This window comes from Erithacus rubecula, assembly GCF_903797595.1.
Source record: "Erithacus rubecula genome assembly, chromosome: 4".
In the NCBI taxonomy this organism is placed as follows: Eukaryota; Metazoa; Chordata; class Aves; order Passeriformes; family Muscicapidae; genus Erithacus; species Erithacus rubecula.
The window spans coordinates 54965577-54979402 of record NC_136686.1 but is presented as its reverse complement, the minus strand read 5'-3'; the positions used below and the strand labels follow the sequence as shown (position 1 = coordinate 54979402).

Genomic DNA, 13826 nt, shown 5'->3' with positions numbered 1-13826 from the left:
TGTCAAGGCAAACCAGGAAAGCTCTTTCCTTTCACATCTGCCTTTCCTTTTTTTAATTTGGGCATGTGATTGTCTAATTGCTGTTTATTTTAAGAGCAGAGTGACTTACCCAGAAAGCATGTGTGTTGTCTTTCACGTGAATTGGAATTGGCTTTGTCAATTTACTTTGCTGAGCAATGGGGCAATAAAGAGTCCTCCTACACCCACAGCCCCACAGCTCAGTGTTGTAACCCTGCCACTCCAGTCTTTGCTTTTACACTCTGCTTTGAAGCCACAGCCTGCTGCTTCTGTCACTCCCTCTGCCCTGCACAGAGGAGGGATGGGAGCCTCTGTGACTGACTGTGACCTGGTTTTACATTGCAGGAGCCTTCTTCCTCTACGCAGGGTTTGCTGCCTTGGGACTGGTTTTCATCTACGGCTGCCTTCCTGAGACTAAAGGGAAAAAACTGGAGGAAATTGAATCTTTGTTTGAAAACAGGCTATGTACATGTGGTATGTCAGATTCTGATGAAGGGAGGTACATCGAGTATATTCGGGTGAAGGGAAGTAATTACCATCTTTCTGACAATGATGCTTCTGATGTGGAATAATTTTCAGCTGCTGATGTATTTAATCATTTAAAAGCCTTCTGGGGGAAAAGCAGCTCTCTGATGACCTCACTGCCCTGCTTCTGGTCTGGTTCTCCTTTCTACTATGTATTTAAAAATGCCTTCACGTTCAAAAATGCTCCATTTGGGAGGAAATTCAATATGCTAACGTTTTCTTGATAACTAAAAGCAATGGCTTCCAAAAGAGATTGAATTCCACAGTTATGTGACTTTAGCAAGTGTGTGTGTCACTGCTCCATCCCCAGATATTTAGTAGGGTGCACTGTACCAGATGAATACAGAAGGCTATCCTAGATGGTCAGGGGCTGTCCTTATCTCCAATACTGAAAAAACCTAAAATAATCGAGTGGCTGATGAGAAAGCAGCTGACAGCTGCCAGATCCCCATCCCATAGGAGCCAAGGAAGAAGCTCTGCTGTGCAGTATAACAAAGGATGAATGCATAAGCTGCTGTAACAGTAACCATTGAAAAGGTTTAACTGATCAGGAAAATACCTGCTGTATCTATCAGAGGGATATCCCCCAAATTTACCCGAAGAGAATTTCCATTATTTATTTCAGATAGCAAGCAGAGAGCCATACTCACCTGGATGGGAGTTCACTAGGGTGATGTGTGCCTGTGCTACACCAGGTTATCCACCCACTGCTGCTCCTGAGCACATGCTGCAGTTGGGAGTTTATGTTTGTGAGAAAAGCTGGCAGAATTAATTACTGACAGCAGGAAAACAGAGCTCAGTACATGGCTGCACGTACAAATGTACTGGTGTATATTGTAGGTACAACATAGAGGCTTCAGTTAAAAAAAAATTCTATTTGTTTTCCTTTCTAGCATTTGAACATACTGGTTTGTGCCTACTTTTGAACACAAAAGTACCATTAGCTGAAAGAAAGAGAAGGAGGGGAGAGGGTTTGAGCTGCTAAATGCACAGTGGTCATCCCTCCTGCGCCTTTTGCTTGTGAATAATTATTGCCTTCAGTTTATCTCCATATGTGCAGAGCAAATGACTCCCAGCACATTTTTCTTCGAATTTCCTTAGTCAATTGGTGTCTTGCTGGATCTAAAGAGAAATATTATCCATGGGAAGAAGCCTGCATCTCATTAATTGCCTTACTGAAGCATTGCAAACTTGTCAAGAAAATGTCAGGCACAAAACTAGCTTGGCTGCCTTTAACATGGTAATGAAAATATGAATGGTATTTTACTCACCTGCCATGATTGCTTGCCTTCGCAAATTGAATTTTATGCAGCTACATAAAAATATTACATTTTTTTTTTCTGTTTCCTGTCCTTACTGCTTTAAGTCTTCAAAGATACGAGTTTGAAAGCATCAACAATTCAAATTCTTATCTTTGAAATGTTTGCTTCATGAAAGAATGTGGTAAAATTCCTCTGCCTGTGGGCTGACACCCCTTTATTTGGTAAAAAATGCATTTATTTCTCATTTTGTAACCATTAAAGAAGTAATTAGGTTCATTAGCTTTTATAGATTTGGTTTGTGGGTTTTTCTTGGGTTGAAAAATACTTTTAATGTTGGATTGCTATCAAAACCAAGCCTGGACATTTGTTACTAAATTATTTTTATTGGATAACATGGAGTTTTGTTGTTGTAAAGAAGTCTGACAATATGTTATCTTCTATGGGGGGAGTTCTTATTCTCCAGTTATTGACCTTCAGGGATTGGATGTATTTCGGTTTCTTTTCTTTTTTTCTTTTTTGTTAATCAGAGAAATATTTTTGGAAAGAAAACATTTTACGGAATCCTTCTGTGACTTGACTGGGGCTAAAAGGGAAAAACTTAGTAGACAAAGGGAATTTCAAATGAGTCTTTGCAAAGAGCAGCTCGACCTTGCACATCTTCTGTGCAGTGAGAGGGCTGGATTCTCATGCCTTCCATCTTGCCTCCCTTTTAAGCGCACAATATTTCAATGCTTGAAAGTACCAGCTGTAGAAAATGCTGAGATCTCCAGATCTATCTGTTGAAAATGCTGAGGTCCTCAGACCTCCCTATGAATGCCCCCTCTGCAGGATGTTTGCATTCTGCTGTCACCTCTTTGAAGTCTTCACTGAAGGTTCAGTACCTAAAACAAGCAAAAGAGATACTTGGCACAGAGAAGAACAAAATAGTTTCAAGGAGAAATTAACTTTTTTCTGAAACCAAAAATTGTGTTTGAAGACCCGTATTGGGAGCATTTTTGTTACCTAGAGCAGTGTGTGAATAGGTGTGTAACAGCCAACCTGTGCTTGGGCAGTTGATAGGTTTAAGTGGGTATTTACTAGCTTCTGGGGATGGGGATTTGGGGTTCTGAGGGCCCCAAAAGCAGGAGCCCACACTCACCTTCACACCTGTGGGCATCGCCTTGGTGTGTTTTGCTGAGCAGGGGCGAGGCAGGACCCGGCGCCAGCCCCGTGTCAGCACTGACCTCACGCTCGTGTCCACAGGGAGAGGAATGCTGCAGGTGTTGGGTAACTGAAGTGAAGCCTCTGGAAAGGTCACTGTCCTGGGGTCAGCAGCCTCTTTGTTTTGCAGGCAGTGCTGGGGCATTTTAGCAGCAGAAGACGTGTCCCTCTGCCAGCCTTGTTTCACGGACCTTCCCAAAGGGGCGCTCGGTCGCCTACAGCACTGGGCTCCTTTCCCACAGGTTCAGTCTTACTGAAAATGGTTTTCTCAAGGTTTGTATCCCCTGTCCTTTCTCACAAGGCACAGCAATTGAAACATGCATTTTATTCCTCGCTGCTACTGGCCATGAGGGTACAAAACACATTGGCTTCTTTGTTGTCCTACCCTGTTCTGTGCCCATGGAGAGCGGGCTTTGAGTCTTCCTTTTAGGGTTTCTTCACACCAGGACAGCATTCCATACCTTACAAACACTGAACATAGTACCAAGCATCATGTGTATTAAAAATGAGATCAGATACTTCAAATTAATCTTAGGCTGTTAGGGTTTTATTTTTAGAATCTGTGAACATTTAGAGTTTATGAAGAAAATGAAAAATGTTTCTATTTTGGAAATATTTTTTATATTTATGAGTATTTTAAGTTTTAAGAGATTTTTGCTAAAGGTAGACTTAATAACATTCCAGATAGAAGAATAAAAATACAGTGTAACAATAATTTCTTATTACAAGATTTTAATTTATGAAGTAGCATAAATAATGTGTCTAAGCACAATATTCTTTTATTGAAAGCTTTTTGCAGAATATGTGAAATTTTTTCTTCACAAGGATTGCACACTTAATTCAGGTATTCTGTGCATCAGCAGTGCTAGAGTAATAGTGCTGATAGAGCTGGGCATGTTGATTATACCAAACAATTTGAAATATTTTAATTCTAAATTATCTACCGAGTCTTGGTGTCGTGAGTTAACACCAACTGTAAAAGAAACAATTATGCATTTTTAATATTTTTAAATTTAATTCATGTTAATTTGCATGTAGTAGTTTTTTCATGCTGAGTAATTTGAGATAATTTGAAACTTTTTTCTTCCTCTTACCACTTTGTTGATCAAAATAATCTTTTAACAAGAGAACCAAACCTGTTTTGAAAATAGAGTCCAAGCAAGGCCCGGGAGTCATTTGCAGGGCTGGAGGTGCATTGCTGTGTGGGAACCTTGGATTGGCCACTCTTGCAGATGTTTCCTTGGGAGGTGCAGTGACAATGCTGGCAGAAATTGTGGGGCAAGAAAGGATCAATCACAAAGGACCAAGATTCCAATAATAACTTATTTTTGCATGGATTGATAATGCTGCATTTCACTCGTGTAGGAGTTAGGGTTGGGAAGGGAGAAGAAGGAAATGATGCATTAAAAGCAGCACAAAGTCAAGTTTCAGTAGAGATGGGTGTTGTAGCCAGCAGGAGCAGTCTCTGGCTGGTCTCCCTTGTGGATGAGGGTGATGGGGTGAGGGACTTGCTTGGTCCTGTGGGTAGGAATGGAGGGGCTGTAGGGGAAGAAGCACTCTTGTATAGCTCTCCTGCGCCTGTGTGAAGGTGAGGACATGGCAGCAAAGCTAGAACGTTTTTCCTTGGTGAAATCTCTTTTACCTTTTGCAGTCACTTGGGCTGAGCAGTGGGGAAAAGTTTTGACCTTCAGGGGCTGCCATGGAAAGGGTCTTATCTTAGGCTGTGGGAGTATTGGTGCAGTCCCAAGGCATCCAGTGGGCAAGGAAAAGACAGACCCTGTACTTCTCCACTTTTTACCCAGCCTTCTACTTCTTGTTGATGTTCTTCTAACCTGGTCATCTTGAAATTTTATTTGTGCAAGGGGCTTTGTTGGCTGAACATCACTGCTGCAGAAGAGGCAGAATCTTTACAGCAGAGAATGATCTTGGGGTAGAGGTCAAGGTAGAAGAGATGATTCTGCAAAGCACTTTAAAGACTAAGATATGTGTGCACTTTTTTTCTGAGAGAATCAAGCTAACCAAACCCATTCCTCTGCATTGGGAAGAAAATCAAGCTTTGTGTACCAGGCCAGAAGCAGATAATGCCACAATATGTGCTTTATGGCAAAATGTGTTTTTATTGCGGGTAACATTTACAGCTTACATGTAGCTGCTGCCTATAAAGTGACTCAATTGTTCTCTGGATTTTAACAAGTCATACTTTCGTGCAAAAATCTTAGTGGTTTTCTATCAATCTTCATCACCTTGTGTACAGTACAGTTAAGCATAATCCACAAGTGGTCTAGATTGTGGCAGTGTTACAAATGTCAGCACAGTAAAATTCTAGGTGAACATTGTTAAAGAAATATTGTTGTTTGTGATACTGGGGGTTAAAATTCCTCAAAGGCAACTATATATAGATTTTAAAAGTCTGGAAAAAAAAAAAAGGCAGTTCTTATCTATTTTGTGTATGTTTTCATATAGAGAAGGAGTTTTTTATGTGCCAATAACCATCACTGTAGTGTTTTGTAAATGGGTGTTAATAGTGTTGCAGAGTTCTGTATATGAGAATATACTTTAGCCACAATGACCTGTTATAGTGTGAACCAGAGGCATGTTTTTAACCTTACACCTCTCATCAGAGATGCTCACTCATTGGCTTCAGTAGAGCTCACTCATGCCAGGGGAAGTTTGACAAGAGTCAGGCCTCAAGAATACAGACTTCATCTAAATCCCTGCTTTTTCACATTGTCCCTATACAGTATGTTACATGTGAATGATCTGGCACATGTAATTTTAAAGCTTCAACTCCAGTTCAGTTACACTCCTTGATTTTGTTGAGAAAAATTTTGTCATAATTTGCTTTGGCCTTTCATCACATTTATATAAATAAGGAGCATACTGATGAATTATGAATATTGTCCACCTATTTCTAAAGGAACCATCTGTTTCTGAAGTGTTAAAATAAAGGCAAATTTCTCTTGCTGCCTTAAACATGACACAGACTTTGGAGAGGACTGAATGTATGACCATCATGGTGACTTCTGCAGGAGAAACTTCCTGGATGCCCAGCAGGTGTGAAGAGCTGGTTTCCCAGTGCTGGCCCTGCCCAGTGCTGTGTGTTTGGTCCCTGTGCTCCAGCAGTCCCCTGCAGCTGCCAGTATCGTTCATGGCTCGACATTCCCCGTGCGCTCACGTCCTGCTGGTCCGGGACGCCGCTGGGAGGTGGCACGAGCCACATCTCTGCTCTCCATTGCTCTCCAATCTCACTCCTCTTTAAAAATGTTAACTGGGTCTCTGTGTGACAAATGCCATGTAGAATATTTGAGATGTTTTTGGGGACCAAGGTGATAGTAATAATTCCATGCTGAATAATGTGCACGTGGTGCCATCAGGCACACTGTAATCCCTGGGCACAGGTTATGGTATTCAGTACAAAACAGGTTTTAGCAAAACTGTTTGCTGGGCTGTCCAAGTCATTTCTTAACCATGTCAAACATGTGCCATTTCCATTTCCAACCGGTCAAGCCTATAATGTATGAAAGTGTTGTACATTTTCTGAAACTTAAGTGATGTAAAATTATTTAATTGACTTATGATTGCTTTAATGAAGTTTGTTCTTTACATAAAAATAAATATCTTCAAAGAATTGTCAGTGCCAGAAGTGTAAATGAACAAAATAAAAGGTGAGATACTTAATTACAGAATTTTTCTCAAGGTTTCATTTGTTTGGGTCACTTTTTAGAGTGGGAGCTTCGCATTGCTCAGCAAAATGAGCAAAATAAGGGAAGGGTAAGGATGCTTTGAATATTATCTTTATATAATGTTTTTCAAATCAGAGAATGGTTCTGTGACACCAGGTAAGTGTCCCTTCCTTTCTGGAGGATTTGTTTGAAGAGCTGAATGCAGCTATGGAGAGCTGTCCCAATGTCCCACCATGGGTTTGCAATGTCCTCTGCCCAAACAGACTGGTTTCCTTACAGCAATTTACACCATCCCACTTGATTATGGACTGGGAAAAAGGCAGAAGGTTCTGTTTTCTAATGGGGAACTCTCCTAATTCTGTGTGTTTTATTAAGAAAATGGAATCACTTCAGTGGCTAAAAAAGCAGCATGACCATGACTGTGCTGTGCTGGGGTGCCCCAGCTGTGCTCCCCAGTGCAACAGAGGAATTGCACCCACGAGAACAAATGGAAATTGTTCTGTTACATCCACCCACCACAGGTACCACAGTTGAATCCTGGTGAGATCCAGAGCTGTAGCCTTTTGGTCCAGGGTGCAGAGAGGTCACAGCCAGTGGGGAGAAGCTGACAGTGGGAGATGTTGGCAATCCTGTATCTGTGGCCATGCATATCTCCAAGAGAGGAGCCAGGCAGCTCATCATTGTACACTGGCAGCTCCTGTTTCTAGGTTTCTGGATGATGGTGTTTATAAAGGTGATGAGTGACTGCAGTTCATATTACTTGTCACCAAAACTACATGGCCTCTTTGTGGGATAATGAAAATCTTGTGGCTCTGCTGTTAAAACACTACATTTTTTTGCCTTCTGCCATTTCTCTCTGTTTCAGATACTATTACAAAGCAACTACTGATGGATTGATTTTTGCCAAATGCATTCTCCCTTCTGCAGAACTGAACTGCAGGCAGTTACAGTAGTTGCTCAAAATCTTTGTGAGCATTCTCAGGATCAGGGCTGGGTGTTGCTCCATCTGAACTAAAGTCACCCATGCAGTGCTGTGTGGCTTTTGATTTGTGCAAGGTGCAAAGTGCTTCTTTCAAGACTCCTACAGTTTGTGGGAAGTAAGTGGGAAACTTAAAGGTAAGCTTAAAAAAAGTCCTTTTTCTCTAATCTTAGTGTCATCTGCTGAGTTGCTCTGGGCTGGTAGAAGAGACCTGCTGCCAATTGTCCCCTGAGCTGGTGTCCCTCCAGGTTCCCCTCACTCACACAGAGCTCCCTGCACAAACATATTCAGGCACTTCAACTGCTGCAGTTTCCCTTCCACTTGACCCAAAATGAATGGCATCTCAGCTCCTCTCCTGATGGACAGTCTAACACATTCAGCCCACCAAGCAACCAGCTGAACTCTGGGAACCAGTCACACACATTTGCCATCAGCAGTTCCACAGTCTCACCCTGGGGCTGTTTGTTAGCTGGTCTCCAGGGCAGGTTTTCACTTTCTTGTTTAGTGTGTGTTACCTACCCAGTACCTGCATGTGTGTGTGTGATTTAGAAGCTCTGTGTAGACCTGAAGTTTGGAAAGCTTTTGCCTTTTGAGAATTAACTGCAGAACTGTCAGGAATATTTTCTGCATCTTGATTTTGACAGAAAAATCTGGAGAGTTATGTGAGTTTAATTTGGTTGGATATTTTTATAGGAGATATTGGGATCTGGGTTTCAGGAGGATACAAAGATCCATATGTTTTTCTGATTTGTGAAACCTTTGCCTTAGCTAGCACACTGTGATTTTGGGTGCTGTGATACCCATTAAATCTATCTCAGATAGAATCCTTAATGCCAAACAGAGAAGCAGGGGGTCATACACGGAGCAGTAAGATATATTGTGTGAAGGAAGAAAGAGGAGCACACATCCAGAATGACCTACCCACAGTCTTGTAACACAATAACACCAGCACCACATGGGGGGGGATTTTGGTGCTTTTTATTGCAGATAGAAAGGGGCAGAGAAATTAAAGGCTTCCAAATCAGCCCTGTTCTGTGGATCACGCTTCAGAAGATCAGAAGAGCCTTACAAAGATGCAGAAGTTGTGCACAGTGTAAAGAGAATAGAAGCTACAGTGCAGTGGTGCCAAGGGAGCACATCCCTTGAGGGGACTCAGGTGTGACAAGGGAAAACAAAGGCTCCCCACCTTCACAAAAGCAGTGAATCACTTGTCCATCCCCATTGGAAAGGGTTACCTACCATTAAAGGTGGAGAAAGGGGGCTGGAGAGGTGGGGAAGGTGCATGCCTGAAGGAACAGTGTGAGTTTGGGGTCCATCAGGGAGGCAGTTTGAGATAGGTGAGCAGCTTGAGGGCAGAGGGGGCTGGATGAGCTAAACTCCATAATCAAAGTGATGTGTGGAACTGAGACTGGATCGGGTTGCCACGGCAACATGAGCAGAAGAAACACAAAGCAAATCCTGAGCAGAGGCTGGGGAAGGAAATAGGGCACAAAGAATGGAGGATGGTTAGTGAAGAGTGAGTGTGGGTATAGAATCTCTGGCACACACTGCATGATGTCAGGGGACAGTGACAAGTTGTCCTGGGTAGAGAGGGGCAAAGGCAGAAGGCAGCACTGAGCGGAGGATGCAGCTGATTCAAAATCTAAATCTCTCTCTGAAAAATAGAGGGTTTTTTTTTTTTTTCCCCAGGACTCAGATTCATAGGCTTAGTCTTCAGTTTTTAATTATTTTTTTAACACTTCTTGAGTGCTGCAGTGCACTTTGTTAATTGCCTAATCTATCAAAACTGCATATATAGAGATAATTAGTGTCAATTTCCATGGCCAGCTCTCTGTTCCCAGCTGCATCCAGCAGTTTGTGCATGGTGAGGCACAGGAACAGGGTGAGCCAAGCCCTGCTCTGCTGGCACATCCTGCCCTTCTCCTTAACATGTGGCATTTTCAGCCTTCCCAGCCCCGCAGCATTCCTTCTCAAAACCATTTCCACAGCTGAGGCTGGTGAGACCCCGCATCCCCATCAGCTGTCACCAAATCCCACACACAGATTTTCTGCCTGAAGCCTTTGCTCAGGGTCACTCAGCATCGCTGTAGTTGCAAAGGGGAGGCTGCTGGCAGTCCCATAAGGAGCTGTCCTGTGAGTGCCAGATGACTTCTCCATCCCTAAAGTGGCGCTTGTGGCCTGCAGCAGATGGCCACGTCCCCACTGGAAGTGGTGCCTTGGAATAAGCATTGCCATGAAATTGGCACTGGTTTAATATATTTATGGTGAGATGGCATCAAAACTGTCTGACTGCTCCCAGTGACTCCTTCACTGTCCAGGATGTCTGATCAGTCTGTGAGCCCTGTCACTGGTTTGTCACAAGATGTGGCTGCAGTCAGTCAGTCAGTCTCATGTAGCTTCTCCTGTGCTCTCCCTGGTGTTTGAGGTACCCATAACCTGCAGGTTGGCTGAGGAGGCTGAGGGACAGGCAGGTGTCCCATGTAGCTCTGGAGCTAAGCTGGGCCTGGTGTCCCCACTGCTAGAAATGGAGGGAAAAAAGTCAAGAGCAGCCTAAGTTTTTGTAAGCTGGGTGAAATCTACCTGCCACCCCCACTAGCCTGGTAGCAGATGAGACAGCTTTTGTATTCTCTCTATATCTCAAGTTTCCTTGTGGCTGGTGGAATTCACAGGGATACACTTGGGGGCATTGGGACCCCCACAGTCCCTGGTGGGAGAGTGATGGGTGCCTGTAGTTAGTGCAGCCCAGGGCTGCAGGGCTCCTGGAGGAGGCTCTGTCTGTGCACTCAGGAACGAGCTGGTGTTGGGGTGAAACAGTGCTGCTCTTCATTACTGCACAGAAATGTGAGTGAGGAGAGAGAAGAGAGGCAGGAGTTGTGCTCTGAGGAGGAGAAGCAGGGCAGGGCAGCAGCAGCAGCAGCCTCCCTCCCATACACCCACAGTGCCCCTTCCTCCAGCCCAGGCCCCTGCCTTGCTCTCAGCACAGGGAGGAAGCTCAGGCAGCAGCTGCTGTGAGCTGGCAGAGCTGCCCTGTGCTCCCCTGCCTGGCAGGGCTTATTCCCCCAGCCCCAGGCCAGGAGTCTGGTGGTAGCAGCTATGGCCCAAAGCACTCTGCTCCAGCTGGCCCTGCTATGAGAGGGGCTTGCACTGGGCAAGCCTGGAGATCCCTGCCAACTTCAGCTGATTTGGGGTTCAAAAATTCACTCGTTTGCATGGAGTGTAGCTTCTCTGGAGAGCAAAGCTCCTTACAGACCTCCTGTTTCTCAGTCATGACTCCAGCCCAGGAAATTAAGTAAATCTTTTGCAATAAGAGATATTGGTTTGTCCTGTAATCAGTCACAGCTCTGGGTCCTTGGGCCAGGCCAGCACCCATGTGCTGAGTGTGACACACGGGCAGTAAATCACAGCACTCTCTCTGCAAACAGGCACAAATGGTTGATTTGGACATGTTTCCTCTCAGCTCTGTTAAATAACTCAACAGGCCTCTTTCATCCTCCTGTCTTATCTGGACTCACACTCTCCACCCCGCTGTGCTTGGCCCAGGTTCCCCATCACCTCTCACAGAGCTGGTGTATCAGCACCGTGTGCTGTGTGAGAGCTCACCATGAGCTCCTCTTGCTTTGCACATCCAGAGGGCCCCTGGAGAAGCACCATCAGGGTGTGGAGTCACTGCAGCATGGCTGGAGATGGGGCAAACGTTCAGAATCCAGCTCAGAGAGTCAGGAGATGTGGCTGGAGTTCCACATCAGCAGCCCTGGAGAATCAAGCTCTGATTTGGGTGACTGGGATGGTCACCTCTGACAGAGGCTGTCAGGGAGAAGAGGCTGAAGAAGCATTGCAGAAAGGTTATTGTCTTTCTTGAGGACACTGGATGCAGAGAGTTAAATATTTTTTCCAGGAAACCTTCTCCTCCCTCAATCTGCTACCTGCTAAAACACTTAGAAAGCCAACTCACAGTTTCTACCAGATAAATAATTACTTGTATGAAGACTTAAGACTCTCATTTCCTATAATGATAATCCTTCAATAAAATAAAATAAGAATTTCTACTAATTTTGTGGAGGTTCTTGGCAGAACATGCAGCAATAAAATGCCCTTTAATGACCAAACCTCTTTGGGTGCTTGCCCAGAAAACCTTACCTTGCAGGATTGTAATTAGAGCTGATTTTAGAGGGAAATAAAGTTACAAGCTGCATATTAAAACTGATTTTGACTGAAGTTTACAGTAGTATTTTCAGTGAGAGTCTTTCAATCTGCGTTTAGAAGCCACTGATTTGACTGCCACTGATAAATGCTCCTGTTTTTTTTGTTAATTACAGGTAGTCTTCTGTCCTTTTTCTCAAAAAAACCCTACTTATAATTGATGCTTACCAAACACTTGAAAATGTGTATTTCCATGGCCTACCTGAGGCTCAGCATGCTGCCAGGAAGAATGGCATGGATGAGAAAGGAGTGCCTCTGCCTAAGCTAAGCTCAGAGAAAGCTGGTGGTGCCTGAATGCAGTTAGTGAGATGACAATCATTACTATAGGCTACAAATATTGATGGATTAATAGCATCAGCTGCTGAATTACCAGCTGAAGAAAGCACAGTTTGAGGCTACTACTTCCTACTAAACCAAACTCAGCTCTTCCCTGAAGTCACAAAAAACATCAGGGTAAAGAAAGCACCTGAGCAGAGGGGCAGGCTGAGCTAAGGAGAAATCATGAGTCTCTTTTAATGCTATAGTAATGTAAATACTTTAAAATACTTCTCTAGTCACTAAAAAGAGCACACAGCCATATTTATCATCATTGCCAGCACACAAACCACTACAAAGATAGCTTTCTTTTTTCTGATTGCTTTCCAATTATAGATAAAAATGGGAATCTAATTTGAATTTATATACTCTCATTCTAAGGCTTTTAAACATGATAATCTACAGTGAATGATATCCCAAGGGGTGAATTATTACATTAAAGACATGTACACAGCTCTTATGTACAGCCAGTCAGACAGTGAGTTTCTGGCACAGAGCAGTGGAATTTCAGTGCAGATCAGGCTGAAACCTGGCTGGAATTGGACAGATTGTGAGAGCTTCTATATCAGTGGCTGAAGTGAAAGTAAGTGATACCCACTGAGAGGCTTTAAACAATGATAAATATGAGCAATAACTTAATAAAGAGCATTTGAACCCACCCCTCCCCCCCACATATATCCACATGGTGCAACTGTCCCTCTTTTCCCACCTGTGTTCCAAGGTGCATTCTTTGTCCCAGGTTCATTGGCACAGACTGGGAATATGTCTGCTCAGAGGCCAGCTCTGCAGATTTGGAGTATCTACCTGAATGTGGGTAGCTTGCTTTTACAGTATAAAACTAACCATGGTTTAAAAGTCCCAGCAACAATGTAAACAGCAGAGAAATTAGGAGCAGAACTTCCACTACAAGTTCATCTTTATTTGGGTCACCAGCACCTTTCTAACCCAGACACCAAAGAACTCTTTGGCCATGAGGCAATTTGACATCTGCTGGGGTAATAAGACCCCTCCAGTCTAAAGCATAGAGTGCTGGAGCTTTTGGCTATAATGTGCCACTCTCTGGCCTCTGCCACAGTGTAGTGCAGGCTGGCAGGCCAAGTGCCCTGGGGACACACCAGCCCTGGGGGAGGCTGGCAGCTGGACACACACCACTGCAAGGACTGGCAGGTACCAGTACTGGTACTGGTACTGGTACTGGTACTGGTACTGGTACTGGTACTGGTACTGGTACTGGTACTGATGTGTACCAGGTGTGAGGCACTGTTGAGAAAGCAGCATTCAAGCCTGCATGGGCCACTGCTGCAGTGGCACAATCTGAATTGATTTTGTCATACTGAGTGAAAAACTATGCTTTAGAAACAGCTGGTAACAGCTGAGCTTCCAGAAAATTATAGCTGTTATTCAAATAAATTATATCTCCTGTGAAGAAGATGAATATTGCAGCTTAAAAAAATTACTAGGAAGTTTGCTTTGGCAATAAATTGAGGCAACCCAAAAAAGAAAATCTGCTTATGTCAAGACTTAGGAAGTGGGCAGTGAATTGGCTAAGTGATAGTTACAGTTCAGAAGTCTGGCTCTGCAAACCACTTCTTATGTATGCAATTTTTACATATGAAAGACAATACTATTTTCTTCCAAGTACAG

General features: G+C 43.7%; 1 protein-coding gene across 2 annotated transcripts in view; it reads left to right on the top strand.

Annotated features, from left to right (window-relative positions):
* Positions 1-6691, top strand: part of SLC2A13 (solute carrier family 2 member 13) — a 139127-nt gene extending 132436 nt beyond the window's left edge. Inside the window, exons 10-11 of one of the 2 annotated variants that reach the window (XM_079304599.1) lie at positions 364-492; positions 3136-6691. In XM_079304599.1, the coding sequence (XP_079160725.1) occupies positions 364-492; positions 3136-3155 (149 nt within the window). In that variant the 3' untranslated portion in view covers positions 3156-6691. Of the gene's footprint in view, positions 1-363 lie in introns of both variants that reach the window. The other variant, XM_079304598.1, reaches the window with a different exon arrangement.
* Positions 6692-13826: the final 7135 nt, after the last annotated feature.